This window comes from Oncorhynchus kisutch, linkage group LG13, assembly GCF_002021735.2.
Source record: "Oncorhynchus kisutch isolate 150728-3 linkage group LG13, Okis_V2, whole genome shotgun sequence".
NCBI classification, from domain to species: Eukaryota; Metazoa; Chordata; class Actinopteri; order Salmoniformes; family Salmonidae; genus Oncorhynchus; species Oncorhynchus kisutch.
This window is the reverse complement of record NC_034186.2, coordinates 10,899,690-10,925,635: the sequence shown is the minus strand read 5'-3', so window position 1 is coordinate 10,925,635 and position 25,946 is coordinate 10,899,690. Positions and strand designations below refer to the sequence as shown.

At 43.3% G+C, this 25,946-nt stretch overlaps 2 protein-coding genes across 6 annotated transcripts in view; one reads left to right on the top strand and one right to left on the bottom strand.

The window, feature by feature from the left end:
* The window catches only part of swt1 (SWT1 RNA endoribonuclease homolog), a 37,207-nt gene extending 22,380 nt beyond the window's left edge, over nucleotides 1-14,827 (top strand). Inside the window, exon 15 of one of the 2 annotated variants that reach the window (XR_004202329.1) lies at nucleotides 12,509-12,556. Coding sequence is in view for 1 of the 2 variants with exons in the window: in XM_020499565.2 (XP_020355154.1) it covers nucleotides 12,509-12,614 (106 nt within the window). In the remaining variant the exon portion in view is untranslated. Of the gene's footprint in view, nucleotides 1-12,508 lie in introns of both variants that reach the window. The other variant, XM_020499565.2, reaches the window with a different exon arrangement.
* Nucleotides 14,828-20,063: 5,236 nt separating this feature from the next.
* The window catches only part of ivns1abpa (influenza virus NS1A binding protein a), a 46,986-nt gene continuing 41,103 nt past the window's right edge, over nucleotides 20,064-25,946 (bottom strand). For 3 of the 4 annotated variants that reach the window (XM_020499567.2, XM_020499566.2, XM_020499568.2), the window contains exons 9-14: nucleotides 25,686-25,824; nucleotides 24,873-25,097; nucleotides 22,501-22,622; nucleotides 22,151-22,409; nucleotides 21,585-21,758; nucleotides 20,064-21,379 (exon numbers count right to left, since the gene is read on the bottom strand). In XM_020499567.2, coding sequence (XP_020355156.1) covers nucleotides 21,120-21,379; nucleotides 21,585-21,758; nucleotides 22,151-22,409; nucleotides 22,501-22,622; nucleotides 24,873-25,097; nucleotides 25,686-25,824 — 1,179 coding nt within the window. In that variant the 3' untranslated portion in view covers nucleotides 20,064-21,119. The remainder of the gene's footprint in view (nucleotides 21,380-21,584; nucleotides 21,759-22,150; nucleotides 22,410-22,500; nucleotides 22,623-24,872; nucleotides 25,098-25,685; nucleotides 25,825-25,946) is intronic. The other variant, XR_002256945.2, reaches the window with a different exon arrangement.

Genomic DNA, 25,946 nt, shown 5'->3' with positions numbered 1-25,946 from the left:
AATGATTACTTGTTCAAGCTTTTGACTGGTAATGTATATTTATTGTGCAATTTATATAGGCTACAATTAGGTTTTTCTTTCATTATTTTAGGCTATCTGGTAAGCTTAAACTTTAGGGCTTAACTGTAAGGCACTAAATAGCCTACACAGCCAATTGCCAAATAATGCTTTTGGGAACTGGCAGAAAAAGTTAACATCAATCCACGGAGGCAAAAAGACATTGCCGAAGTTTAACTCAAGACAAATCAATGTGCCAAATACAACCGGTGTAGACCTTACAGTGAAATGCTTACTTACAATCCCTTACTCAACAATGCTTTAAGAAGTTAAGAAAAAAAAGAAGTGTTAAGTAGAAAATAGGGGCCTCCCGGGTGGTGCAGTGCTCTAGGGTACTGCATTTCAGGGCTAGCTGTGCCACCAGAGACTCTGGGTTCGCTCCCAGGCTCTGTCGCAGCCGGCCATGACCAGGAGGTCCGTGGGGTGACGCACAATTGGCCTAGCGTCGTCTGGGTTAGGGAGGTTTTGGCCGGTAGGGATATCCTTGTCTCATCGCGCACCAGCGACTCCTGTGGCAGGCCGGGCACAGTGCGTGCTAACCAAGGTAGCCAGGTGCACAGTGTTTCCTCCGACACATTGGTGTGGCTGGCTTCGGGGTTGGAGGTGCGCTGTGTTAAGAAGCAGTGCGGCTTGGTTGGGTTGTGTTTCGGGGGACGCGTGGCTTTCGACCTTCGTCTCTCGTACGGGAGTTGTAGCGATGAGACAAGATAGTAATTACTAACAATTGGATACCACGAAATTGGGGAGAAAAGGGGGTAAAAGTAACAGATAATTAAACAGCAGCAGTCAAATAACAAGGGGAACTGGTACAGAGTCGAGGTAATTGAGCTAATACAGTTGAAGTCAGAAGCTTACATACACCTTAGCCAAATACATGTAAACTCAGTTTTTCCACAATTCCTGACATTTAATCATAGTAGAAATTCTCTGTCTTAGGTCAGTTAGGATCACCACTTTATTTTAATAATGTGAAATGTCAGAATAATAGTAGTGTGATTTTATTTCAGCTTTTCTTTCATCACATTCCCAGTGGGTCAGAAGTTTACATACACTCAATTAGTATTTGGTAGCATTGCCTTTAAATAGTTTAACTTGGGTCAAATGTTTCGCGTAGCCTTCCACAAGCTTCCCACAATAAGTTGGGTGAATTTTGGCCCATTCTTCCTGACAGAGCTGGTGTAGCTGAGTCAGGTTTGTAGGCCTCTTTTTCAGTTCTGCCCACACATTTTCTATAGGATTGAGGTCAGGGCTTTGTGATGGCCACTCCAATATCTTGACTTTGTTGTCCTTAAGCTATTTTGCCACAAATTTGGAAGTATGCTTGGGGTCATTGTTCATTTGGAAGACCCATTTGCGACCAAGCTTTATCTTCCTGACTGATGTCTTGAGATGTTGCTTCAATATATCCACATACATTTTCTCCCTAATGATGCCATCTATTTTGTGAAGTGCACCAGTCCCTCCTGTAGCGAAGCACCCCCACAACATGATTCTGCCACCCCCGTGCTTAACAGTTCGGATGGTGTTCTTCGGCTTGCAAGCCTCCCACTTTTTCCTCCAAACATAATGATGGTCATTATGGCCAAACGGTTCTATTTTTATTTCATCAGACCAGAGGACATTTCTCCAAAAAGTACGTACTTCCTCATGTAGGCTGGCTTTTTTATGGCGGTTTTGGAGAAGTGGCTTCTTCCTTGCTGACCGGCCTTTCAGGTTATGTCAATATAGGACTCGTTTTACTGTGGATACAGATACTTTTCTACCTGTTTCCTCCAGAATCTTCACAAGGTCCTTTGCTGTTGTTTTGGGATTGATTTGCACTTTTTGCACCAAAGTACGTTCATCTCTAGGAGACAGAACGGGTCTCCTTCCTGAGCGGTATGACAGCTGTGTGGTCCCATTGCGTACTATTGTTTGTACAGATGAACGTGGTACCTTCAGGCGTTTGGAAATTGCTCCCAAGGATGAACCAGACTTGTGGAGGTCTACAATGTTTTTTTCTGAGGTCTTGGCTGATTTCTTTTGATTTTGTTATGATGTCAAGCAAAGAAGCACTGAGTTTGAAGGTAGGCCTTGAAATACATCCACAGGTACACCTCCAATTGACTCAAATGATGTCAATTAGCCTATCAGAAGCTTCTAAAGCCATGACATAATTTTCTGGAATTTTCCAAGCTGTTTAAAGGCACGTGTATGTCTGTAAACAATTTTTGGCAAAATTACTTGTCATTCACACAATAATGTCCTAACCGACTTGCCAAAACATTTTTTTACATTTTTATTTATTTATCTGTTATTTTACCAGGTAAGTTCTCATTTACAGCAACGACCTGGGGAATAGTTACAGGGGAGAAGAGGGGGATGAATGAGCTAATTGTAAACTGGGGATTATTAGGTGACCGTGATGGTTTGAGGGCCAGATTAGGAATTTAGCCAGGACACCAGGGTTATCACCCCTACTCTTACGATAAGTGCCATGGGATCTTTAATGACCTCAGAGAGTCAGGGCACCCGTTTAACGTCCCATCCGAAAGACAGCACCCTACACAGTCCCCAATCTCTGCCCTGGGGCATTGGGATATTTTTTTAGACCAGAGGAAAGAGTGCCTCCTCCTGGCCCTCCAACACCACTTCCAGCAGCATCTATTCTCCCATCCAGGGACTGACCAGGACCAACCCTGCTTAGCTTCAGAAGCAAGCCAGCAGTGGAATGCAGGGTGGTATAGTTTGTTAACAAGAAATTTGTGGAGTGGTTGAAAAATGAGTTTTAATGACTCCAACCTAAGTGTATGTTAACTTCCGACTTCAACTCTATGTACATGTAGGTAGAGTTAAAGTGTAATGACTATGCATAGATTATAAACAGTGAGTAGCAGCAGCGTACAAGAGAGGTCTGGGTAGCCCTTTTGATTAGCTGTTCAGGAGTCCAAAAAAAATCGCTCTTTATTTTAAAAGCTGCAAAGGGAGGGTTGGGCCAGAAAAGTAATGATTGGAAAGATCTGTTGAAGTGGTAAAAGAGGATGATAGCAGTGTTATGTGTGATGATTGTGAGGAGCTATACAATTTCGACAGTCACAAGACAGGACTTTGAATAGGCCTATGGCATGTCAAGGGAACTGTAGCCTACTGTTTACAAGGGTTAAATGGAAACTGAAATCTGGACACTGATGGCAGGCCTTAATAATAACTCCTGCAGAATTAAGAATTTCTTGCAGTAAAATGATTCACCAAATGTAGGCAACATTTGGATTTGAGAACAGGAGTTGAGAAATATGATTTATCTATTTCTGTATTTTGAGAGAATGCAATGTTCAGTTAGATACCATCTGTAGAGGTGCTGTCTTCGTCATAAAAATTGATAGTATTTCAACCACATAAAATATGCATTGAAGCCGAACTGAAATCTTAACAAAAACATGTTGGGTCATTTTCACAGTTTTCTTTTTCCTAACAACCGGTCAACTGATGTTGTTTGGACATTTTCTTTGGTGTTGAGGTCTTGTATTTTCTCCCCAGTCCCGAAACATCTTTGCTCTGTGGAAGATGACAGAACTTTACTGATGTCAACTAGATTAAAGCATTCTATTACTATTCTGTCGAGCAAGGGTTCATTCAATCTTCTAGGGCAGCATCTTATGACATCTAATTATAGACAAGTGGACTAAGAAATAGCCTACCAAAATGTTGGCAATTATAAGCAGAAACATATCTAAATCAAGCAACAACAAAAAAATATATATATTTGCTGCTTAGGGTTGAGTGCGGACCTCAGATTTTCATTTTTATCACATATAATCATGTGGATGTGGATGGGTTATTATCAATTTCAGGTGGGTGAACAAACACCCACCTGGGTGAACAAACAGCACTATTACTTGAATCTAACAGCCAACCTATCAGCTTGCTGGCAGCTCTTAGAAAACGGCTGGGGGAAAAAACGTGTTTGACTAAATACAATGCTACCAACAGTCTTTCAGCATGCTTATAGAGGAGAGCACTCAACATGTACTGCATTGTCATAAATGACAGATAATTGGTTGAAAGAAATTGATAAGATTGTGGGAGCTGTACTGTCAGTGCAGCCTTTGATAGTGTTGCCCATAACCTATTGTTGAAAAAACATGTGTGTTATGTTTTTCTTTTACCTCTGCCGTATCGTGGATTCAGAGCCATCTATTTAATAGAACACAGGGTTTTCTTTTAATGGAAGCTTCTCTGTTAAACATGTAAAGTGTGGTGTACAGCAGGGCAGCTTTCTTGGTCCTCTACTCTTCTCTATTTTTACCAATGACCTTTCCACTGGCATTAGACAAAGTCTGTGTGTCCATGTATGCTGATGATTCAAGCCTTTACGCATCAGCAACCACAGCTAGTGAAGTCACTGCAACCCTAAACAAACAAAGAGTTGCAGTTAGTTTTAGAATGGGCGGCCAGTAATAAGCTGGTCCTAAACATTTCTAAAACTAAGAGTATTGTATTTGGTACAAATCATTCCCTAAATTCTAGACCTCAGCCGAATATGGTAATAAATAGTGTGGCTGTTGAACACGTTGATGAGACTAAGTTACTTGGTGTTACCTTAGATTGTAAACTGTCATGGTCAAAACATATAGATTCAATGGTTGTAAAGATGAGGAGCGGTCTGTCTGTGATAAACAAATGCTCTGCTTTTTTGACACCACACTCCACTAAGCAAGTACTGCAGGCTCTAGTTTTATCTTATCTTGATTACTGTCCAGTCATATGGTCAAGTGCTGCAAAGAATGGACTAGTTAAGCTGCAGCTTGCACCGAACAGAGCGGCACATTTTGCTCTTCATTGTAGTCAGAGGGCTAATAGCAATACTAGATTGAGTAAATCCCTTTTTATTTTATTTTTATTTTTGATGTGTTGTAAACTCAATTGTTTACATAGTCAACTTACACACCGTACTGACACACACACTTACCCATCCAGACATGCCACCAGGGGTCTTTTCACAGTCCCCAGGTCCAGAACAAATTCAAGGAAATGTACAGTATTATACAGAGCCATGATTACATGGAACTCCCTTCCATCTCATATATAGCAAGTGAAAAGCAAACCTGGTTTTAAAAACCAAAATAAAGCAACACCTCTCCCCCATGTGACCTACGTTTTGTGTGAATTCACTGACATGTAACTGATAGATACACTTCGAAATGCCAGAAGCAACAGACAATGCCCGTGTTAGCTTTGTAAAGTATAATGATAATGATAATGTTGTTAAATGTAAGGTATTTTTTTGTAATGTATTTTTTGTTATGTGTCAGACCCCAATAAGACTAGCTGTCGCCACTGGTGTCTGCTAATGGGGACTGTGCACTTGAACAGTCAAATACGTTACCAAACGTTTTTGTGTCATACTCGATACCTTTAAATGCATTATCCACGTGTGGTTGTATTATGTTTTTAAATTGTCAAATAAATCTATAAGGTTATTGCTTATTCAATAGGAAATATGACATTGTATTGTATTTGCAGATTCTTGGTCTTTTTAGAGGCATCACCATATTGGTTAGAATAGAGAAGGGGAATTTTTTTGTAAGTGCATGCAAATCTGGTCATGCATATACACTATATATTCATAAATATGTGGATTTGGCTATTTCAGCTACACCCATTGCTGACAGGTGTGTAAAATCCAGCACACAGCCATGCAATCTCCACAGACAAACATTGGCAGTGGAATGGCCTTAGTGAAGAGCTCAGTGACTTTCAACGTGGCATCGTTATAGGATTCCACCTTTCCAACAAGTCAGTTTGTCCAAATTTCTGCCCTTCTAGAGCTTCCCCGGTCAACTGTTCCAACTCCATGTTAATGCCCATGATTTTGGTTTGACGAGCAGGTACTTTTGGTCATGTAGTGTCTTTTCTGTTTTCGAGAGTGTTAGCAAGTTTGTGTTAGCAAGTTTCTATTTGGTTTACACACATTACGTATAGTGCCTTCAGAAAGTATTCATACCCCTTGACTTATTCCACATTATGTTGTTACAACCTGAATTAAAAATGGATGAAATAAAATAAAAAATCATTAATCTACACACAATACCCCATAATAACATAGTGGAAACATGAAAAACATTGAAAAACGTCCCTGGTCTGTGTGGTTGAATCTGGGTTTGAAATGCACTGCTCGACTACGGGATCTTACAATTATGTGTATGTGTGGGGTACAGAGATGAGGTAGTCATTTTTTTTTAAATCATGTAAAACACTATTATTGCACACAGAGTTCATGCAACATATTATGTGACTTGTTAAGCAAATTTGTACTCCTGAACTTATTTAGGCTTGCCATAACAAAGGGGTTGAATACTTATTGACTAATTTTTAATACATTTGGAAACATTTTGTAATATTTTTTTTTTTTTTTTTAATCCACTTTGACATTATGGGGTATTATTGTGTGTAGGCCAGTGACAAAGAAATGTAATTCAATTTTAAAATCAGCCTGTAACAACCAAATGTGGAAAAAGTCAAAGGGTGTGACTACTTTCTGAAGGCGCTGTCTGTATGAAAAAACAGCTCTCCGGGAAGTCAGTCATCAACCTCCCTGACATATCAGCCTGTCGGTCACCTTTCCATACACATATACATATGTTACACACACACACACACACACACACACACTCTGTCCAATGTCCACTCCACACGCATTCATTCGGTCTTCAGAGCCTTGTCTACACACACGTCAGTCATGGGGAAAGGTGTGTGTGTGGTTGTCATGGCCCAGTAGGGCTGTCATCGTGCTGTAGGGTCAGTGGCTTTACTAACACAGAGGGGAGCGCCGTCTGGCAGTCACGCCTGACTAGACCTTCCACCACTGCCCTTCATCTCACCTTGTTCACTGTCCACACACAGTTAGCATTTATTGTGTGTGTGCGTTTGCCTCTGTGTTTGTGTGTGTGTGTGTGCCTCTGTGTGTTTTCCGACATAGAGTTTAACCTGTCTCTCTGTTCTCTTACATAATGAATTCCCTCAGACACAACCTTAAACACTGCCGTCTTATCACAGTCAGTCACCAGCCACCGCTGGCTACATGGAGGTTATGTCATCAACACACACGTTAGAGATCAACAGCTCAGTCAGTCACACAGACAGAAACACCGGAGGGTGTGATGCGGTGTGTTGTGTGTGTTGCCCAGCCAGATAGCCTCCAGCTGAGGGTGAGCTGTCAGAATTCAGAGGGGAAAATAACCACTTCTGAGTCAAGAGTTCTACCATCCTTTGTGAGGCAATGCAGTTTCATTCCGTTTGTTTTATAAGTGACCTTTTTAGAGGGCATTTGTGTACATTGTAAATGAGTATGGTGCAGTTTCTTATTAACATATGAACCAGTAGTACTTGTACTCAATTCCAAAGCAAAGGTTATTTTCCCACCTGCTGAATGGAAAAATACCTCCTTTCTGAACTACTTGTCCTGTATTTGAAAGGTTATGACACTGTTTCCATAATAACCAGTAGGGGTTGTGAACAGAGCACTCAAAGAAGAGAAAATTATTCCTGAATCACCACTAAATCATTATTATACTGCCTCATTACATTGACACAAATTATGCTATTATTATTAATAGATTTCTGCTGTGTTCCTGTTCTGCTGATGATTACAGTTGGAGTCAGACCATTTGTTTGATTAAAACTAAAAACATGGATGCTTGGCTGATTCATTTCCACAGAAGACTTAAATATACCTCTGAAACATAACAGGGTTCACACAAAGTTCTTCAGGTGCTTAAAGTACTTGAATTTGGCACTCTGAAATTCAAGTACTGGAATTAAAATGAGAGGAGCACAGATCAATGATGATCAAATATGTTTATGAAAAATGTGTCAATTGTGACATGCCTAAAAATGGTCTTTCTCACGATAAAAATAGACGTTGTTTAAGACTTTTTACTGTGTATTCTTCAAACATCTCCTCTCTGTACCTCCATACATCCCTGAGAGACACAGAGACAGAGATGGAGAGGTGTTTCAGACTAACTGAAGCGTGAATCCACATCTGATGTGACAGGCAGCCCAGTGCCACGTGGGAGAAGCTTAGAAAGGAGGGCAGAGCCATCGGTCCGTACTGAAACCTGCCATCTCTCTATGGTTACATAAACACCACAGCACAGAGGAGGGGGCAGATTCCTCTCTTTCTTTCCCTGTTATGTAATGTCCCGATGGGAACAAAAAGAGAGGAGGAAACGAACGAGCAACAAGCGTCCTCAGTGTCTCTAATGGGAGACGACATAGAGGGCCACTTTGTGTGCATGTGCACATGATTCCATTGGTCCTGCAGTTAGAGACGTGCTGTGTACACGTCAGACCAATACTCTCATTTGAAGAGAACAACATCACAATAAGACACTGAGCTGGTCAAATGCTGACAAAACCGCAAGTGTGAAATGAGGTAACCCCATGGAGAACAGTCATGTGTTTTTGGTTCACATTGTGGTGTTCTAAATGTTCTCGGTGTGTGTGCGCGCGCTCGCTCAGCCATCTAAAGAGGGCATAGTCTCCCGTTGTGTTCTACCGTGCCTTGGGGCAGGAGTCACTGGACTACTCCATTGTGTTCTACCATGCCTTGGGGCAGGAGTCACTGGACTACTCCATTGTGTTCTACCATGCCTTGGGGCAGGAGTCACTGGACTACTCCATTGTGTTCTACCATGCCTTGGGGCAGGAGTCACTGGACTACTCCATTGTGTTCTACCGTGCCTTGGGGCAGGAGTCACTGGACTACTCCATTGTGTTCTACCGTGCCTTGGGGCAGGAGTCACTGGACTACTCCATTGTGTTCTACTGTGCCTTGGGGCAGGAGTCACTGGACTACTCCATTGTGTTCTACCGTGCCTTGGGGCAGGACTCACTGGACTACTCCACTGTGTTCTACTGTGCCTTGGGGCAGGAGTCACTGGACTACTCCATTGTGTTCTACCGTGCCTTGGGGCAGGAGTCACTGGACTACTTCATTGTGTTCTACTGTGCCTTGGGGCAGGAGTCACTGGACTACTCCATTGTGTTCTACCGTGCCTTGGGGCAGGACTCACTGGACTACTCCACTGTGTTCTACCGTGCCTTGGGGCAGGAGTCACTGGACTACTCCATTGTGTTCTACCGTGCCTTGGGGCAGGACTCACTGGACTACTCCACTGTGTTCTACCGTGCCTTGGGGCAGGAGTCACTGGACTACTCCATTGTGTTCTACCATGCCTTGGGGCAGGAGTCACTGGACTACTCCATTAATTTCACAGGAAGGGACACATTCTGGATAGTGGCATTGCTCTCTTTCTCCCTCTCACTCTGTCTCTCTCTTTCCCCCTCTCACTCTGTCTCTCTCTCTCACTCTGTCTCTCTCTCTCCTATTATCTCCCCCTCTCACTCTGTCTCTCTCTCTCCTATTATCTCTCCCTCTCACTCTGTCTCTCTCTCTCCTATTATCTCCCCCTCTCACTCTGTCTCTCTCTCTCCTATTATCTCTCTCTCTCTCTCCTATTATCTCTCTCTCTCTCTCTCTCCTATTATCTCCCCCTCTCTCTCTCCTATTATCTCTCTCTCTCTCTCCTATTATCTCTCTCTCTCTCTCCTATTATCTCTCTCTCTCCTATTATCTCTCTCTCTCTCTCCTATTATCTCTCTCTCTCGCTCATTCTTTCCTCTCTATCTCCTCTATTCTCTCTCTCTGGCTACTCTATTCCCTCTGTGTCCTTCAATTCAATTCAAAGGGCTTTATTGGCATGGGAAACATATGTTTACATTGCCAAAGCAAGTGAGGTAGATAATACACAATAGTTAAATAAACAATAACAAAACGAACAGTACACATTACACTCACAAAAGTGCCAAAGGAATAAAGACATTTCAAATGTTATTTGGCTATACACAGTGTTGTAACGATGTGCAAATAGTTAAAGTACAAAAGGGGAAATAAATCAATATAAATATGGGTTGTATTTACAATGGTGTTTGTTCTTCACTCGTTTCCCTTTTCTCGTGGCAACTGGTCACAAATCTTTCTGCTGTGATGACACACTGTGGTATTTCACCCACTAGATATGGGAGTTTATCAAAAATGTATTTATTTTCAAATTCTTTGTGGGTCTGTGTAATCTGAGGGAAATATGTGTCTCTAATATGGTCATACATTGGGCAGGAGGTTAGGAAGTGCAGCTCAGTTTCCACCTCACTTTGTGGGTAGTGTGCACATAGCCTGTCTTCTCTTGAGAGCCAGGTCTGCCTACGGCGGCCTTTCTCAATAGCAAGGCTATGCTCACTGAGTCTGTACATAGTCAAAGCTTTACTTAAGTTTGGGTCAGTCACAGTGGTCAGGTATTCTGCCACTGTGTACTCTCTGTTTAGGGCCAAATAGCATTCTAGTTGGCAATTTTTTTTTGTTAATTCTTTCCAATGTGTCAAGTAATTATCTTTTTGTTTTCTCATGATTTGGTTGTGTCTAATTGTGTTGCTGTCCAGGGGCTCTGTGGGGTCTGTTTGTGAACAAAGCCCCAGGACCAGCTTGCTTATGGGACAATTCTCCAGGTTAATCTCTCTGTAGGTGATGGCTTTGTTATGGAAGGTTTGGGAATCACTTCCTTTTAGGTGGTTGTAGAATTCAATAGCTTTTTTCTGGATTTTGATAATTAGCGGGTAACGGCCTAATTCTGCTCTGCATGCATTTTTTGGTGTTTTACGTTGTACACTGAGAATATTTTTGCAGAATTCTGCATGCAGAGTCTCAATTTGGTGTTTGTCCCATTTAGTGAATTCTTGGTTGGTGAGCGGACCCCAGACCTCACAACCATAATGGGCTCTATAACTGATTCAACTATGTTTTAGCCAGATCCTAAGTGGTATGTTGAATTTTCTTTCCTTTGATGGTGTAGAAGGCCCTTCTTGCCTTGTCTGCCCGATCATTCTCAGCCGAGGTATGTATAGTTGTTGTGTGCTCCAGGGCAACGGTGTCTAGATGGAATTTGTATTTGTGGTCCGGGCAACTGCACCTTTTTTGGAACATTATTTTTGTCTTACTGAGATTCACTTAAGGGGCCCAGGTCTGACAGAATCTGTGCAGAAGCTCTATGTGCTGCTGTAGGCCCTCCTTGGTTGGGGACAGAAGCACCAGATCATCAGCAAACAGTAGACATTTAACTTCAGATTCTAGCAGGGGGAGGCCGGGTGCTGCAGACTTCCAGTGTCGTCGCCAATTAGTTTATATATATGTTGAAGAGGGTGGGGCTCAAGCTGCATCCCTGTATCACCCCACGGCCCTGTGGAAAGAAATGTGTGTGTTTTTTGCCAATTTTAACCGCATATTTGTTGTTTGTGTACATGGATTTTATAATGTTGAATGTTTTTCCTCCAAAACCACTTTCAATCTATTTGTATAGCAGACCCTCATGACAAATTGAGTCAAAAGCTTTTTCAAAATCAACAAAGCAGGAGAAGACTTTTGGCTTTGTTTTCTAGTCTCTCTCTCCTCTATTCTCTTCTATTCTCTCTCTCTTCTATTCCCTCTCTCTCTCTTCTATTCCCCCTCTCTCTCTTCTATTCACTCTCTCTCTCCTATTCCATCTCTCTCTCTCTTTTCTATTCCCCCTCTCTCTCTTCTATTCACTCTCTCTCTCTCTTCTATTCACTCTCTCTCTCTCTCCTATTCCATCTCCCTCTCTCTCTTCTATTCCCTCTCTCTCCTATTCCATCTCTCTCCTCTATTTCCCCTCTCTCTTTTCTATTCCCTCTCTCTCTTTATTATTCCCTCTCTCTCTTCTATTCTCTCTCTCTCACTTTTCTATTATATTCCCTCTCTCTCTCTTTTCTATTCTCTCTCTCTTCTCTCCCTTGGTCTTTCTTTCCCCTTGTCCCCTTTCTTTCTTTTTCTCTTTCTTTGTCTGACCTGTGTGTGTTTTGGATCAGGCCTGTGTTTGTGTGTTCTAGTTCTGACCTGTGTGTGTTTTGGATCAGGCCTGTGTTTGTGTGTTCTAGTTCTGACCTGTGTGTGTTTTGGATCAGGCCTGTGTTTGTGTGTTCTAGTTCTGACCTGTGTGTGTTTTGGATCAGGCCTGTGTTTGTGTGTTCTAGTTCTGACCTGTGTGTGTTTTGGATCAGGCCTGTGTTTGTGTGTTCTAGTTCTGACCTGTGTGTGTTTTGGATCAGGCCTGTGTTTGTGTGTTCTAGTTCTGACCTGTGTGTGTTTCGGATCAGGCCTGTTTTTGTGTGTTCTAGTTCTGACCTGTGTGTGTGTGTTTTGGATCAGGCCTGTGTTTGTGTGTTCTAGTTCTGACCTGTGTGTGTTTTGGATCAGGCCTGTGTTTGTGTGTTCTAGTTCTGACCTGTGTGTGTTTTGGATCAGACCTGTGTTTGTGTATTCTAGTTCTGACCTCTGTGTGTTTTGGATCAGGCCTGTGTTTGTGTGTTCTAGTTCTAACGTGTGTGTGTGTGTTCACAGGGAGAAGCTGTGTGTGGGGGGGACCCAGTTGGCAGAGCTGAACGTCAGTCTAGAGCGCTGCGCTGAGGTCACGTCCCGGCAGGTCACACCAAGCACCTGGCCCTGATTGGACCACAACCAGGAAGTTTGGACTAAAATATCCTACCAGAGGCCTCAAATTGCATCATATCACAACTCAACAACTTTACTTGAAGCCACTGTTTTCATATGGAGCTGACCTATTTCATTCAGCACCTTTTCTGACTTCATTTAGTTTCTTGTGTGTGGATGTTGGTGTAGAGCAGTGGTCAGTGGATAAAGCCTTGTGTTCCTATTTTCTTTATTTATGGGCTGCTTCCCAAATGCCCAATAGGGCTCTGGTCTAAAGTAGTGTACTATATAGGGAATAGGGTTCTGGTCTAAAGTAGTGCACTATATAGGGAAAAGGGCTCTGGTCTAAAGTAGTGTACTATATAGGGAAAAGGGCTCTGGTCTATAGTAGTGTACTATATAGGGAATAGGGTTCTGGTCTAAAGTAGTGCACTATATAGGAAAAGGGGCTCTGGTCTAAAGTAGTGCACTATATAGGGAATAGGGTGCCATTTTGCTGTTTCTGGTGCTTCCTACAGTAGCCATTTTGGGCCTCCATCTCTTCACCATCTCTACACAACAGTGTGTTAGTGGGGATATGGATCTTCCAAATATGTTGTTATCCTCACACAGACCAGGTTTCCATCCAACCATTTAATACGGATGAATGACCTGATTTCTGAAAAAGTCATTACCGGTCTGATGGAAACAGGATATGCCGGTAAAATTTTATAAATCCCGACAGAGAATTTGTTCGTTCGACATGGTGGGATGTTTTTGTGTCTGTAAAATTAATTCTAAGAGAAATTCGGGTGGAAATGCCTTTATGAGCAAATATTGATATAATAACCATCATATGGAAGTAAGCTTGGAGTCACGCGATAATATGATGTGTGATGCTCCCACTAGGACTCAGGAAACCATGCAGTTTATTAGGCTACAGACTAAACAAGTTATGATGAACTTCACAGGGTTGTGAAAGTGCCCGTGATGAGCTTGATGCTTCTTTCCAATACTCTGGTGACATGATGATCAATGTGGCTCCATAATAATCTCATCATGCAAGTAGCCTTCCAGCACTGTGTCTGAGAGCAGTTGGCTAGAGAGCACGTGTCCAGACCAGAGTGGGCACATTTGCTATAGAACGCAACAGTTTTTGTGACAAAACCATCAGTAGAGTTGAAAATGTGATGGAACCCTATTGAACTTGTATTTTTCATTTGCTACATGGGACTTTAACCACAAACCTTATTCTTACGTGCACTATGTCATCACGCACAGACTGATGGAAATGTCTCGGCTGGGAAAATGCCTATATTATTTTATGCAGAATTTTTTTTTTTTTTTTTTTTTTTTTTTTTACCTTTATTTAACTAGGCAAGTCAGTTAAGAACAAATTCTTATTTTCAATGACGGCCTAGGAACAGTGGGTTAACTGCCTGTTCAAGGGCAGAACGACAGATTTTGTACCTTGTCAGCTCGGGGATTTGAACTTGCAACCTTTCGGTTACTAGTCCAATGCTCTAACCACTAGGCTACACTGCCGCAAATTGGATGGAAACCTAGCTACTGGATTGGAATGTTTACACATACAGAATGGCAGTTTTTTCTGATGTGTTTAAACTCTGTCATCATGCTACTCTCACTGTTACTATGGCCTATGACCTTAGATTGTACAAAAAGACATGACTGCTCACATCCATGATTGAGCCAACATCATCTCCATATTCCTCAGCATTTTTTCCATTTTCTTTATTTACCTTTGTTTAACTAGGCAAGTCAGTTAAGATCAAGTTCTTGGGCCCCCCGAGTGGCGCAGCGGTCTAAGGCACCACATCACATCACAGCGCTAGCTGTGCCACTAGAGATTCTGGGTTCGAGTCCAGGCTCTATCGCAGCCGACCGGGAGACACATGGGGCGACCATGACATCATCTTAATATTCCTTTTGCACCATAAGTGGTACGCCAGGTGATGTAATGAATGGCTGTCAATGCTCTCCCAGGCTGTGACATACACAGGGAGTCAGACGGTTCAACGTGACATGAACTATGCTGTCTGTTATGGCATCATGGCTTTGCCGTAGGCTTATGATATGACCGTCTCAGGCCTGTTGATATTTATCTTGGATGTGTTCATTTGTAAAGATGTAAATAGTTAAATTAAAGCACATATTTTTGTTTGAACAACAATGTACAATTTATTCTAACACTTGTTATACGATGCATTAAAGTTTTTGAATTGAATCTGACTTGAGTTGCGTTATTGTCACATTACACACACACATAAAGCACAGTGTGGAACAGTGTGCTGCAGCTGACCCAGCTGAGGGGAGTATGAGTCCAATGGCCATGACATCAGTTGTGATGGCTGACATTACACTCTGCAGTGTGAAGCAGAGCGCCTACATGTCATACAGGGGGGTGTTTGTTTGGAGGGGGTCAAAGTGAAACTGCAGTGTGAAGCAGAGCGCCTACATGTCATACAGTGGGGTGTTTGTTTGGGTCAAAGTGAAACTGCAGTGCTGCACTGAACTTCTTGGGAGATTCTCAACCGATAAGTGGTTGAAGAGCGTGTCAATTTGTTATTCGGAAAACGGAGTAAGCTTCCCTCGGCAGCTAGCGCGGAAGTGTTTTTAAAATTCGCCACACCCCCTTTTCAATCAGCTGTCGTTTTTCTTCGAGGAGAAAAGCATGTAACCATTTAAAAACACTCTGGGCCTCCTGGGTGGCACGGTGGTCTAAGGCCCCTACGGGCTCTAGCGACTACTGTGGCGGGCCGGGTTGCATGCACGCTGACACGGTTGCCAGGTGTACGGTGCTTCCTCCGTCACACTGGTGTGGCTGGCTACCTGGATAAGCGGACATTGTGTCAAGACGCAGTGCGGCTTGGTTCGGAGGACTCTTGGCTCTCGACCTTCGCCTCTCCCGAGTCCGTACGGGAGTTGCAGCAATGAGACAAGACTAACTACCAATTGGAAACCAGGAAATTGGGGAGGAAAATGGGTACATATAGGCCTATCTATAAAACGTATCGCTACGTTAGTTTTTATAATTTCACACATTTATTTGGGGACTCCACCCCCTGTAAATGGGATTAACCTTACGTTCCTCAATAACTTTTTACCTTTTACAAAAGCAAGTGAGGAGAGGACGCGAGATTCTCCCCGTGCCTCAGAAACCACAGATACTTGACATCCTGTAGATTAGATGATAGGTCCAACATTGAGGATTGGTCTAATCTCACAGTTAGTGAACCTTATTTAATGCTGTTTTATTACAAACTTTTGATATGATAAATCATGTGTGACCCTAACCCTAGCTAAGGCCTCAATTCATTCCGATCTGCGCGCTATAGCGTGCTTGACATTTAAAGGTCATTTCCAATTGAGCCTATAATGCAGTGTTTACCGTGAATGCACCCTCCGCGAACTTTCTTTAAAAGTGCATAGCCGAACAGGGCCGAACGAACTGAATCCTGGTTTAAAGCCCTATGGGTGCCTAGCCTATGTCTCTCCTCTGTCTCTGACAGTATGTCTGACAGTATCTGATTCACTGTGAAAAGGGTTTCACTCTACTCAATTACAATGGCATTATTTGTCGCAAATTATGTTTTTGTTTTTTTCACCTTCGCAAAGATGCACACCCCAGAGGATGAATACTTTCCTTTCTCCGTCTCATAACTCTCAGGAAAGGAAGGGCACCACACCTTGGGATCAGTTCAATACAGCCTTCTCTGTTCACATCAACAGGTAAAGAGAAAACAAAAGGTTTATCATCATACAGTGTTTTCTAGTTAAAAAGTAGTGTCTGCTGTAGCCTAGGCATCCAGCCATTTTCCTGGTGAAGGGTACAAAAAAATAATATAGACAGACACAAATAAGTACCGGTACCCTCACACTGTTGAATGCCTTCTATTCTCTGGTTCCCCCAATAAAGATGTGATGGGGGGAATAGTCAAATTAATCGTCACTCAGGTAGGTCCATAGAATTAGAATTCTATTCCTATGGGTAGGTCATTGTTTGACATGGCCTGGCCAAAGGCCATGACCTCTCAGTTCAGCAGGAAGTGCTGCCCTCGACCCCAACCCTTCTGGCTCACTCAGTTGCCTACTTCCCCCAGCCAGGTTTTGACGTGATTGGCCTACTTCCCCAGCCAGGTTGTGACGTGATTGGCTTACTTCCCCCAGCCAGGTTGTGACGTGATTGGCAGGTTTATTGCCTGACTGTTCAGATTACAAGAGGCTATTTTGTGAATTGACTACAGAGGGGGGAGGAGGGATTAGTGAATGAACAGAACGTGCAGTGGAGAAGGAAGGAATTAGTGGTCTTTGACGGACAGGTGTTAGGTACCCAATGGAAGAATCGCAATTGCATACTACTCGCCTCCTCTCCTCGCCTCCTCAAAACCCATTGGATGAGAAAGCCAGAGGTCCCTCCCCTCTGACCTTCTCCTCCAATGGGTTTTGAGAAGGAGGTGAGGCGAGAGGACGCGAGGAGTATGCAATTGAGATTCTCCCAATGTCTAAGGACAGGGTCATTCAAGGAGCACAAGTGCAACTCAGGTGCTTGGTTCACCCACCAACCCTTTAGAGATCATGTGACCAGACTGACCAGACTCCCTATGCTTCTCTCCCTCCTTCTGCAGGTACACTAAACTTAGTCTAATCTCTCCCAAATTAGACTGTAATGGGAACAGAAAAAGCCCTCTTAGTGAGGTAGGTAGGTAGATATTCATGTCCCAGTGGAAACTAAGTGGTAGAGAAGCTTAGACTCCTGCAGAGACCATGCTGCTAGTCACCTGCCAGAAGTTCCTGCTCGTGCAGAGAGAAGAGATGGTGGGAGATAGAGGGGCGAGAGAGCGAGAGAAATGCTATATTTGGTAATAGTATACTGTTAAAAATTATTTGTTTCAATTTATTATTTCTAGTCATAAAGTTACATGGGCTTATTCAAGCTCTATCAACTTTAAAATTCAAGCCTTTCTAACTTACATCAAATGTACATTGACTAATAAAAGGTAGTTAAGTCAACTTCACCATTTGTCAGTATAACATACTATTATTCATAGTTGAATCAATTTCAACTTTAGTTATATCAACTTTAAATGTAGAGTTATACTAACACATAATGTATTATATTTTCTATGAATCTAACTTACTTTCAGGTTAAGTAGAGTGCCTTCAGAAAGTATTCATACCCCTTGATTTACTCCACATTTGTTGTGATACGGCCTGAATTCAAAATTGATTCAATCGATGTTTTTCTCTCACCCATCTACACACACAATACCCCATAATGACAGTGAAATGTGTTTTTAGAAATACAGAAATATCTACTTTACATACAGGGCCTTCAGAAAGTATTCAGACCTCTTGACTTTTTCCACAATTTGTTAAATTACAGCCTTATTTATTAATAAGCCTTATTTATTACATTTTTAAAAATCCCAATCTACACACAATACCCCATAATGACATCACAATACCCCATAATGACATCACAATACCCCATAATGACAAAGTGAAAACAGGTTTTTAGATATTTTTGCAAAAGTATTAAAAACAGAAATAAATTATGTACATAAGTATTCAGACACTTTGCTATGAGTCTCGAAATTGAGCTCAGGTGCATCCTGTTTCCATTGATCATCCTTGATGTTTCTATAACTTGAACAATCCTGTGTTCTTGGGGACCTTCAATGCTGCAGAAATGTTTTGGTATCCTTCCCCACATCTGTACCTCGACACAATCCTGTCTCAGTGCTCTATGGACAATTCCTTCAACCTCATGGCTTGGTTTTTGCTCTGACATGCACTGTCAACTGTGGGACCTCATAAAGACAGGTGTGTGCCTTTCCAAATCATGTCCAAGCAATTGAATTTACCACAGGTGGACTCCTAGGTGTAGAAACATCTCAAGGATGATCAATGGAAACAGGATGCACCGGAGCTCTATTGCAAGTCTCATAGCAAAGGGTCTGAATACTTATGTAAATAAGGTATTTCTGTTTTTAATACATTAATATAAATTCTAAAAAACAGTATTCGCTTTGTCATTATGGGGTATTGTGATGTCATTATGGGGTATTGTGATGTCATTATGGGGTATTGTGTGTAGATTTCTGAAGATTTAAAAAAATATTTAATCCATTTTAGAATAAGGCTGTAACGAAAGGTGGAAAAAGTCAAGGGGTCTGAATACTTTCTGATGGGACTGTAAATGAGATATTTCTGTATTTCAATTACTATAAATTTACAAATAAATCTAAAAACATGTTTTCACTTTGTTATAATAGGGTATTGCGTGTTGATGGGTGAAAAAACATTGTCATCCATTTGAATTCAGGCTGTAACACAACATAATGTGGAATTTGTCAAGGGGTATGAATACTTTCTGAAAGCACTCAATTTAGTCTTTTGCACATGTGTGAGCTTTTCCATCAGTTTCAAAACTGGCAATATACTAATGTCATGTAATGTCAACCCATCCAACATACCAACAGCTACAATGACATTTTCAGAAACGGTTACATTACCTTTTTACTTGTTAAATGTGGATGTTTATCTACCTTCGTTGAATGCAATAACTGAAGTCTCTCTGGATAAAAGGGTCTGCTAAATGACCAAAATGTACAGTTGCAAAGCATGGTGACCTTCAACGCTGCAGAAATGTTTTGGTACCCTTCCCAAGATCTATGTCTCGACACAATCCAATTATTCTAATAACTCCACCCCACAAAACTAAGTTGAAGTCATCTGAACAGCAGTTATGTTGTTTTCAATTAGATTTTTTTGGTTGTGAATTTCTAATTTGATTATACACAATCTTTATTGATTCAACTTAGTTACATACTGTAAGTATAGACAAGACAAGTTGTTGTTGAACTTAATTTCCAATCAACACAACTGGTTGCTTCCGTAAATTTGATTGTGTAATTGTGTCCTGGGGGATTAAGTAGTGACTTGCAACACCCAATTGATGAAAAGTTTATAGAGTAGAAGTATAATCAGGTGGTTCTTTCATTAGAACAGGGTGGTATCCGTGACCCACGTGACCCATCGCCACACTACCTAAAAGACAGAATGTTTGACAGTCACAGCTCTAACAAACAAGGTGTGTGTTCCGTTTTGCTTCAATGTTTGCTGCGTTGTGTGACGGTTTGTACGGAACGGCACATTCCCCTAAAACGGTGCACATAATTCTTCAACAGCCTTTGAGGTACATTTGATCCCGTTTGGTGGGTGTGGCCTGAACAATATGGGTGTGACTATTTGAAATCATAAAACTCGTGCAGCACACCATACGGTAATTGCTCTCTAGGCCACCATAAATCATTTTTCCCCCAACCGGTCGTTCAGTACAGTATCGTTTCCGTTGAATGCAGCGTTGCACACCTTTCCGTCATACTGAACGCACCCCAGTCAAACCTGAGTCAGCTCTAGTACTGTATTCATTGGAAAAAGAAAAGTACAAGAGCACACGCTGTCAGGTTGAAATGGTTTATTAGTTAAGGAATATCAGCGTGTTACAAATGTGATACAGGACCTTCTAAACTCAAAAAAGAAAATGTCAAAAGCCAAATGTCTGAACCCCTTTTAAAACACCACACAAGAAATCAAGAAAACAGCATCTCTACAAATAGTGAATTAGTCAAAACGCAGTAACAAAATATGTGGTTAGAACAAGCACAGAAGCATGGTTGGTTGTGTGTGTGTGTGTGTGTGTTCGCGTTGTTACTAAACTGACACTGGTTTCATTTGATGACTCAGTTGTCATGTGCGTCAGCTACTTCTTCTATTGGTAAATCAGCAGTGTATAAAAATATTTAAAAAAGGCCATCATTAAAGATTGGAAAAGCACAATCCAGCTTTAGTTTAAATGACAAAGCCATGATGGGAGTGACCCTCTTCCTTTGAATAAGGCTTCAAACTGCATATCTTTAAATGACAAAGCCATGATGGGAGTGACCCTCTTCCTTTGAATAAGGCTTCAAACTGCATATCTTTAAATGACAAAGCCATGATGGGAGTGACCCTCTTCCTTTGAATAAGGCTTCAAACTGCATACCTTTAAATGTGTGTGGGAGTTCAAATGACAGTTTAAAATGGAAACAACTATTCAGAATCACCTTCTAAATCAAGTCAACCCAAAGTTTTCCAGTACCATCACCCATCCTGACCAGTAGGTCCAAGGTAGTGTTGAGATGATCAAAACAGTAGCTTCTCCTCAGAAAACAATACAACCTTACAACAACAAAATAAACTAAATTGCACTAAATGTGTATTAAATGTTGGCATTCTTAAGACAAAAAGGAAAATATATACAGCGCGAAAAATATTGTATGCAAAGGCGTAATGTTGCTTTCGGCACCCCCCCCCCCCCCAAATACTCCAGTCTTCACTGAAGACCCCCTGCCAAAATGGTTCCCCTGTCCCCTTCCTCCCACTCACCTACGGAACATCACGAAACACGATTATGTCACTAAGCCTGTTAGTTTGGGAAAGGTACCCCCCACCCCCATTGATCTCTGACCCTTAACCCTCAGGCGGAGGAGGAGAGGGCATCGGCGCAGTCGCTCCACTCATCCGTCTCGGGGTCGTAAACCTCCAGCGTGTTCAGGAAGTTGTTTCCGTCGAAGCCGCCCATGGCGCAGATGAAATCACCCAGCACGGCTACACCCGCATTGCTGCGTGCCACGGTCATGCTACCGAGCATCCTCCACTCATTGCGGGCTGGGTCGTACACCTCAACACAGCGCAGGGCATGGGAGCCATCAAACCCACCAACCACGAAAAGCTTCCCTAGAGACGGGAAGAGAAGGAGATAGCGACAAGGAGAGAGAAGGGTCAGCACAAATCTGAGCAATGATTTGGATATTTCTGCCAAATTCCAAGGTTGCAACCAAAGCAAACTGTATCCCCACCCCAGTGAACCCATGACCCTATACCCCAGTTTAGAGCAGACCATAGAACCAGAATGCTATATTTCTATGGAGAAGTGTCTTACCAGCGTAGACGGCCACCCCAGCCCCCCTGCGGGCCACGTTCATGGGGGAGATCAGGGTCCAGGTGTTGTTCTCGGGGTTGTAACGCTCCACTGTGTTCAGGCAGTTCCACGACTCAGCACCTCCAATCACGTACATGAAGCCATCTAGCTCACACACCGCAGCCTGGTGCCTCCCTAGGTGAACAGAGTTAACGCCACACTTGAATCACTTTTCACATTCACAGGCCAACTCAAAACTGTTCACAGTACACGCAATAAATGATAAGCACCATTGGTAAAGGCTTCCATCCTGGTGACAAGACAAAGAAGTCTGTTACCTGGAACCCTTTCCTCAGTGTACACTATGAGAGATATAGGTACAGTCTGTGTAGAGCAGAGGAGGCTGGTGGGAGGAGCTTTAAGAGGACGGATTCATTGTAATGGCCGGAATGGAGAAACGGACCGGAGTAAAACGTGGTTTCCATATGCGTGATGTGTTTCACAACGTTCCATTTATTCCATTCCAGCCATTACAATGAGCCTGTCCTCCTATAGCTCCGTAGTATATGTGTGGTATAGATGCTTACTGATGTTGAGGGGAGCACAGTTGTTCCAGGTCTTGGTCACAGGGTCAAAAGCGTCACAGTTCTTCAGGCCTTTCTGCCCACAGGGGTCTGACCCTCCCACCACAAACAGCTTGTTGTTCAATGAGCAGACACCTGCGTTGCAGCGGTTGGTCCGGAGCTCTGGCACCTGAGCCCACGTGTCAGTGTGCGGATCGTAAGTCTCCCCACAGCTCAGCTCGTCCGAGTGGCCGTTGGAGCCGCCCATCACGTACAGCTGACCCTATGAGAGATGAGGAGACAGAGGGACAGGTTTAAGTCAGACAAGCACCTGTCAGTCCTATGAAATTAGGGGTCAAAGGTCAGGGTCGTACCATAAGCACTGCCATCTGGAAGCGAGCCCTGGGAGTCCGCATGGGAGCGGTGAAGGTCCAGCGGTCGTCTTTGGGGTCGTAACACTCCACTGTCCTCAGGCACTCCTCTCGGTTATACCCTCCTGGAGATGGAAAATACAGAGGACACCAGGTCAGTCTGGGCCTACAGAACCCTTAATATGAGCATACAGCTCACACAGAGGACACCAGGTCAGTCTGGGCCTACAGAACCCTTAATATGAGCATACAGCTCACACAGAGGACACCAGGTCAATCTGGGCCTACAGAACCCTTAATATGAGCATACAGCTCACACAGAGGACACCAGGTCAGTCTGGGCCTACAGAACCCTTAATAAGCATGCAGCTCACACAGAGGACACCAGGTCAGTCTGGGCCTACAGAACCCTTAATGACCATGCAGCTCACACAGAGGACACCAGGTCAGTCTAGGCCTACAGAACCCTTAATGAGCATACAGCTCACACAGAAGACACCAGGTCAGTCTGGGCCTAGAGAACCCTTAATGAGCATACAGCTCAAACAGAGGACACCAGGTCAGTCTGGGCCTACAGAACCCTTAATGAGCATACAGCTCAAACAGAGGACACCAGGTCAGTCTGGGCCTACAGAACCCTTAATGAGCATACAGCTCAAACAGAAGACACCAGGTCAGTCTGGGCCCAGAGAACCCTTAATGAGCATACAGCTCAAACAGAGGACACCAGGTCAGTCTGGGCCTAGAGAACCCTTAATGAGCATACAGCTCAAACAGAAGACACCAGGTCAGTCTGGGCCTAGAGAACCCTTAATGAGCCTACAGAGCAAACATATGTGTATACAACTTGATTGGAGTCCACCTGTGGTAAATTCAATTGATTAAACATGATTTGGAAAGGCACACATCTGTGTATATAAAGGTCCCATCGTTGTCAGAGCAAAAACCAAGCCATGAGGTTGAAGGAATTGCCCGTAGAGCTCCGAGACAGGATTGTGTCGAGGCACAGATCTAGGGAAGGGTACCCAAAAATTTCAGCAGCATCCAAGAACACAGTGGCCTCCATCATTCTTAAATGGAATAAGTTTGGAACCACAAAGACTCTTCCTAGAACTGGCTGCCCGACCAAACTGAGAAATCGGGGAAGAAGGGCATTGGTCAGGGAGGTGACCAAGAACCCGATGGTCACTCTTGACAGAGCTCCAGAGTTCCTCTGTGGAGATGGGAGAACCTTACAGAAGGACAACCATCTGTGCAGCACTCCTCCAATCAGACCTTTATGGTAGAGTGGCCAGACGGAAGCCACTCCTCAGTAAAAGGCACATGATAGCCCGCTTGGAATTCGCCAAAAGGCACCTAAAGTACTCAGACAATGAGAAACAAGATTATCTGGTCTGATGAAACCAAGATTGAACTCTCTGGCCTGAATGCCAAGTGTCACGTATGGAGGAAACCTGGCACCATTGCTACGATGAAGCATTGTGGTGGTAGCATCATGCTGTGGGGATGTTTTTCAGCGGCAGGGACTGGGAGACTAGTCAGGATTGAGGGAAAGATGAATGGAGCAAAGTACAGGGAGATCCTTGATGAAAACCCTGCTCCAGAGCGCTCAGGACCTCAGACTGGGGCAAAAGTTCACCTTCCAAAAGGACAACGACCCTAAGCACACATCCAAAACAACGCAGGAGTGACTTCGGAACAAGTCTCTGAATGTCCTTGAGTGGCCCTGCCAGAGCCTGGACTTGAACCCGATCTAATATCTCTGGAGAGACCGGAAAATACCTGTGCTCCCCATCCAACCTGACAGAGCTTGAGAGGATCTGCAGAGAAGAATGGGAGAAAGTCCCCAAATACAGGTGTGCCAAGCTTGTAGCATCATACCCAAGAATACTTGAGCCTGTAATTGCTGCAAAAGATGCTTCAACAATGTACTGAGTAAAGGGTCTGAATACTTATGTAAATATCCGTTTTTTTTTATATATATATATTTTTTATAAAAACATATTATTGTAGCAAACATTTCTAAAAATCTGTTTTTGCTTCGTCATTATGGGATATTGTGTGTTGATTGATGAGGGAAAAAAACAATTTAAACAATTTTAGAATAAGGCTGCAACATAACAAAATGTGGAAAAGTCAAGGGGTCTGAATAATTTCCGAATGCACTGTAGATGACATGGTGACATTAGTTGTGAGTGACAGGACAGGGCTGATTTGAAGGATCTGAGACTGGGGACCGGTCAGTACCAGTCTCCAGATAGAGGCTCAATGGCTGATTAACTAATAGCTCTATCTTGCTGTGAAGAGATTGTATCTTAATGAGAATAACCTGTATAAATAAAAGGTTAAAGTGACAATGGTTAAAATCTCCGTACCTGCAGCGATGAGCCTGCCGTGCAGGGTGGCAGTGCCCAGGCCAGAGCGGGCATAGTGCATGGTGGTCAGCGGGTGTTCCTCCAGCTCCTCAGGCTGGGCCTCGAAGCTGAGGCTCTTCATCAGACAGGGTGTGGCAGAGGGAGAGCTCTGGGGAGAGCTACGGCCATGCAGGAAGATCACACACAACACTCCATCCAGCACGGCCAGACACAGGTAAGTGTTGTCTGTGGAGAGAGAGAGAGGAGGGGGAGAGAAGAGAGAGAAGAGGAGAGGGAGCGAGACAGAGAGACGGAGAGAGAGGGGAGGGAGAGAGAGAGAGAGAAGAGGGGTAGAGAGGAGAGAGAGGAGGGGGGAGGTTAGAGAGAGCGAGAAGAGGGGGAGAGAGAGGGAGAGGAAGGGGAACGAGAGGGGGAGGGAGGGAGTGCCATGAGTGGAGGTGATGGTAATAACTAAAGTCAAAAAAAGTTCTTACCTTAAGTGATTATGCTATTCATACACATTATGTTATACACCTGCTAAGTTAATGTTTTAAGTATCCTTATATTTCTGTTATTAAGGTGCTATCACTCTGATATTAGTACACCTGCGCCGTAGTCTCACTGGAGATGGACCTGATCTGAGCATGATGGCGACTATGTACTGTGGAAATAAGCTGAAGGAAACTGTTAAACTGGAATCTAGTTGTTGTCATTTTGAGTTAATACACCCACTCCCCCGTTAAGTCTTCAAACATCCGACACAAACACACACACCTCCGTTAAGTCTTCAAACATCCGACACACACACACACACACACACACACACACACTTACTGGTGGTCTTCTCAGAGGCAATATACTTCCACTCTCTCCTGCAGGGTGTGTTGGAGGAGGAGCCAGGGGGCGAGGTGCTGCCGGAGGAGCTGGAGCTCAGCTGTCTCTGGGTGTTGCTGTTCTCACGAAGGGGCTTTTTCTGCAACAGCACAACCAACGCAGCTACAGTACAGAAACCCAGCCAGAGGGAAGATTCACAACATCTCCTACAGGCTACAACTCCAGTTGGCTGCAGAGCACACACTCTACAATCGGGCCTGA